Source organism: Enhydra lutris, unplaced genomic scaffold (genome assembly GCF_002288905.1).
Source record: "Enhydra lutris kenyoni isolate GAN:26980312 unplaced genomic scaffold, ASM228890v2 scaffoldscaffold59, whole genome shotgun sequence".
NCBI lineage: Eukaryota > Metazoa > Chordata > Mammalia > Carnivora > Mustelidae > Enhydra > Enhydra lutris.
Window position 1 is genome coordinate 12,682,808 of NW_019154143.1, and position 3,277 is coordinate 12,686,084.

The 3,277-nt window shown below is 41.8% G+C and overlaps 1 gene segment (V, D, J or C); it reads left to right on the forward strand.

Moving 5' to 3' along the window:
• The first annotated feature begins 294 nt into the window (after positions 1–294).
• On the forward strand, positions 295–850 carry LOC111158400. The segment is given in 2 exon segments: positions 295–366; positions 546–850. Coding segments are annotated over 2 exon segments (354 nt in total).
• Positions 851–3,277: the final 2,427 nt, after the last annotated feature.

Consider the following 3,277-nt stretch of genomic DNA (forward strand, 5'->3'; position numbering starts at 1 on the left):
CATTCTTGCACCAAACACCATCTCGCTGAATCTAGGTGAATAATGGGGTGGGAGGACATAGGAATCAATGTTGTGAGCACAGGTCAGAAATTCTTCCCTTGGGCTGAGCTCTAGGCATCTTCTGTCATAACCACCTGGGGATGGGTGTTCAACTTCAGGGAAGAGGAAGTGAATGGTCTCTGCAGCTGGAAGCCCAGATGCCCCTCCCCACTTGCTTTGCATGTTGCTCCCAGCCCCCTCTGCTGTCCAGAGCCCATATCAATACCTGGGTCAGTGCCCTGGGGGAGATCTGCCTCAGTTAGGGCACGGAGTGAACCATGATATCCCGAGCTCAGCTCCTCTGCCTCCTGTCCCTCTGGCTCCGAGGTGAGAGGAAAATGGGATTATTCTGCATATCAATGAAAACTGTGTTGTTTGGTCTTATCACTTGGCACCTTGACTCAGCAAGCACCATAACTAAAGCTCAATATAGAGGAAGAAACCAGAAGACAGGGGTTAAGATGTTGATTATGTGGCTGACTTTTCTGTTTTATTTCCAATCTCAGGTGCCACTGGAGAAATCGTGTTGACGCAGTCTCCAGCCTTGCTGTCTTTGTCTCCAGGAGAAAAAGCCACTCTCAACTGCAGAGCCAGTCAGAGTGCTAGCAGCTACGTAGCCTGGTACCAGCAAAAACCTGGACAGCCTCTCAGGCTCCTTATCTATGGTGCATCCAACAGGGCCACGGGCATCCCAGCCCGGTTCAGCGGCAGTGGGTCTGGGACAGACTTCACCCTCACCATCAGCAACCTGGAACGTGAAGATGTTGCAATTTATTACTGTTATCAGTATAATAGCGGGTACCCACAGTGATTCAACATAAGACAAAAACCTCTGTTACAACCTCAATGATTCATTTTACCAGGTGCTTCCTTTATAAGCAGCTGCTGTAATGCTTCCTCAGTCTCAGCATCTCTGTTCTGTTGGGAAATCTTGAGGTTCCGAAAACTAACTCCACCACAAGACGTGGGCTCTGATTACTGGATTTTTTCTTGGACTTAGCTGCACCCCCAGTTCAGGAACAATTTCACCACCAAAGGCATCAGATCAGATTCATAGGAAAGGACATCTCTAAAGGTCCCGGATGGTGTAATAAGACAACAACATGGACAACAAAGGATTGGAAGGGAAGGATGAAAACTATCATAATTCAAAGATGAAAAGATTGTATGCTGACAAAATTCAAAATAATTTACAAAGAAACTACTAGAAACGACAGGAGAAATAAGTTATCACTGAATTCAAAGACAACATGCAAAGGACCGTGTGATTTCTGTATAAAGGAAACAAATGCTTAAAAATAAAATTAGAAAACCCATCATTTAGAGGTGCCTCAAAAACATCTAATATATTTAGGAAAAACAACAAAATAATTAGTAATAATTACTAACAGAATATTATTCAAAGAAAACAAAACCTGGGTAAATAGAAAACCATATTATGTCCAAGGATTAAAAGTCTTGGTATTGGGAACATGTCCATTTTATCTTCCCTTCAGCCCAAATCTGTGTATTTGCTGGAAAATTTCATGCCCCCCATCCCAGTCCCTAGCAATGATAAACACTCAACATTCTGTCTCATGGAAGGTAACTTGCATAGCCTGCTCTCCCCAGGAGCCCCTTGTATGAGTAAAAACACCCTCTCGATTATTTTGGTACATGGAATCTGTCAGCCTCAAATTAATGCTTCTTAACTGGAAAAGGGGTCCGTCTCACCTCCATGGAAAAACCATAAAACATAATACTGAAGAAAACAAAAAAAGAAGGAAAGCCCATAAAGTTGAGGCCCACTTTTCTTTCTTCGCTCTTCCTTGACTCATGAGCAGAGTCGGGATTAGGAACAGGTCATTAGAAGCAGAGAGTCTGGGATTAGGGAAAGGCTGAGAAGTCTCAGTGCTGAACAAAGTTTCCAACAATATCACATGGTCAGAGATGAAAATTAATCCTCAAGGACAAAAGAGAAGGAAAGATTCTGGCAAAGTCTGAAGACTTCAGTTGGAATTGCAGCAGGGCTACACCCTGGGGGGCTGGAAGAACTGGGAAGAGCCAACAGGACATCACCAATGGTAACCCCAGACTCAGGGACAGTGCAATCCTGGATTGGATAGAGATCACACAGCATCCAGTAGCACTTCAGGCTGCCAGAATCAAATGTCATTTCTTTCTGCATGATAAAAATCATTCTTTTATTTTTATTTTAAAATTTATTTATTTGACACAAAGAGTGAGAGAGCGAGCGAGCGAGCACGCAGCAGGGAGAGTGGCAGGCATAGGGAGAGGGAGAAACAGGCTCCCCTCTGAGCAGGGAGCCCAATGCGAGACTCGATCCCAGGAGCCTGGGATCATGACTTGAGCCAAAGGCAGATGCTTAACCAACTGAACCACCCAAGTGTCCTGGTAAGAATCATTCTAGAGCCTAAAATCACCATTAAAATGTTTCTCAGCAAATATGTGTATGAATCTACATAAGTAGTCAGTACATAGAACACCATCTGGTTTTCCATCAGTAAGTCCAGGAGGAAAATAAACAGGTAAGAGGAATAGACCTCATCCACAAAGTTGCAACTATTAGGTAAGAGGATGTTAGAGGCTTAATGCATTCACTGAAAGATTGAGAATTCTAACAGACAGCCTGAAATGTTAAAAATAACCAAACAGAAATTCAAAAATAATAATCCAAGTCGAGAACACAACAGAAGAGTTTAACAGTAGATTTATCAGAGCTGAAAAGAGAAACAGGAAGATGATACAGTGTAAGGTTGGAATATCAAATCAGTGGAAGACATACAAAAGGTCATAAAAGGCAAAATGGATACACCAGGGGGAAAAAGTCCAATGTATTTATAACTGAAGTTCACAAAGTAGAGAGGAGAGTATAGGCAGAGGCAAGATTCAAAGAGGTAGTGACTGAGGAACTTCTAAAACTGATCACAGATTGAAGGAATTCTGTGAACTCTTAATAAGGTAAATGTCCCTCCAAAATGATACCAAGGCCCATCTTATTACCGGTGTTGAGAAAATACATACAAGATGGGGGAAGAGATGAAAAACAGAGAGGGTAAATGTAATTCTTAGAAAATAAGGTAAATTATCTTTAAAAAAGGAACAATAAGAAAACCATATAGCTCTTAACATTAGATGGCAGGAGACAAAATAAAATAAAATAAATTTTGAAGGTGTAGGAAGAAAGTATCTGCCAATTTAGGATTCTATACAGGAATATACAATGGAAGACAAAATA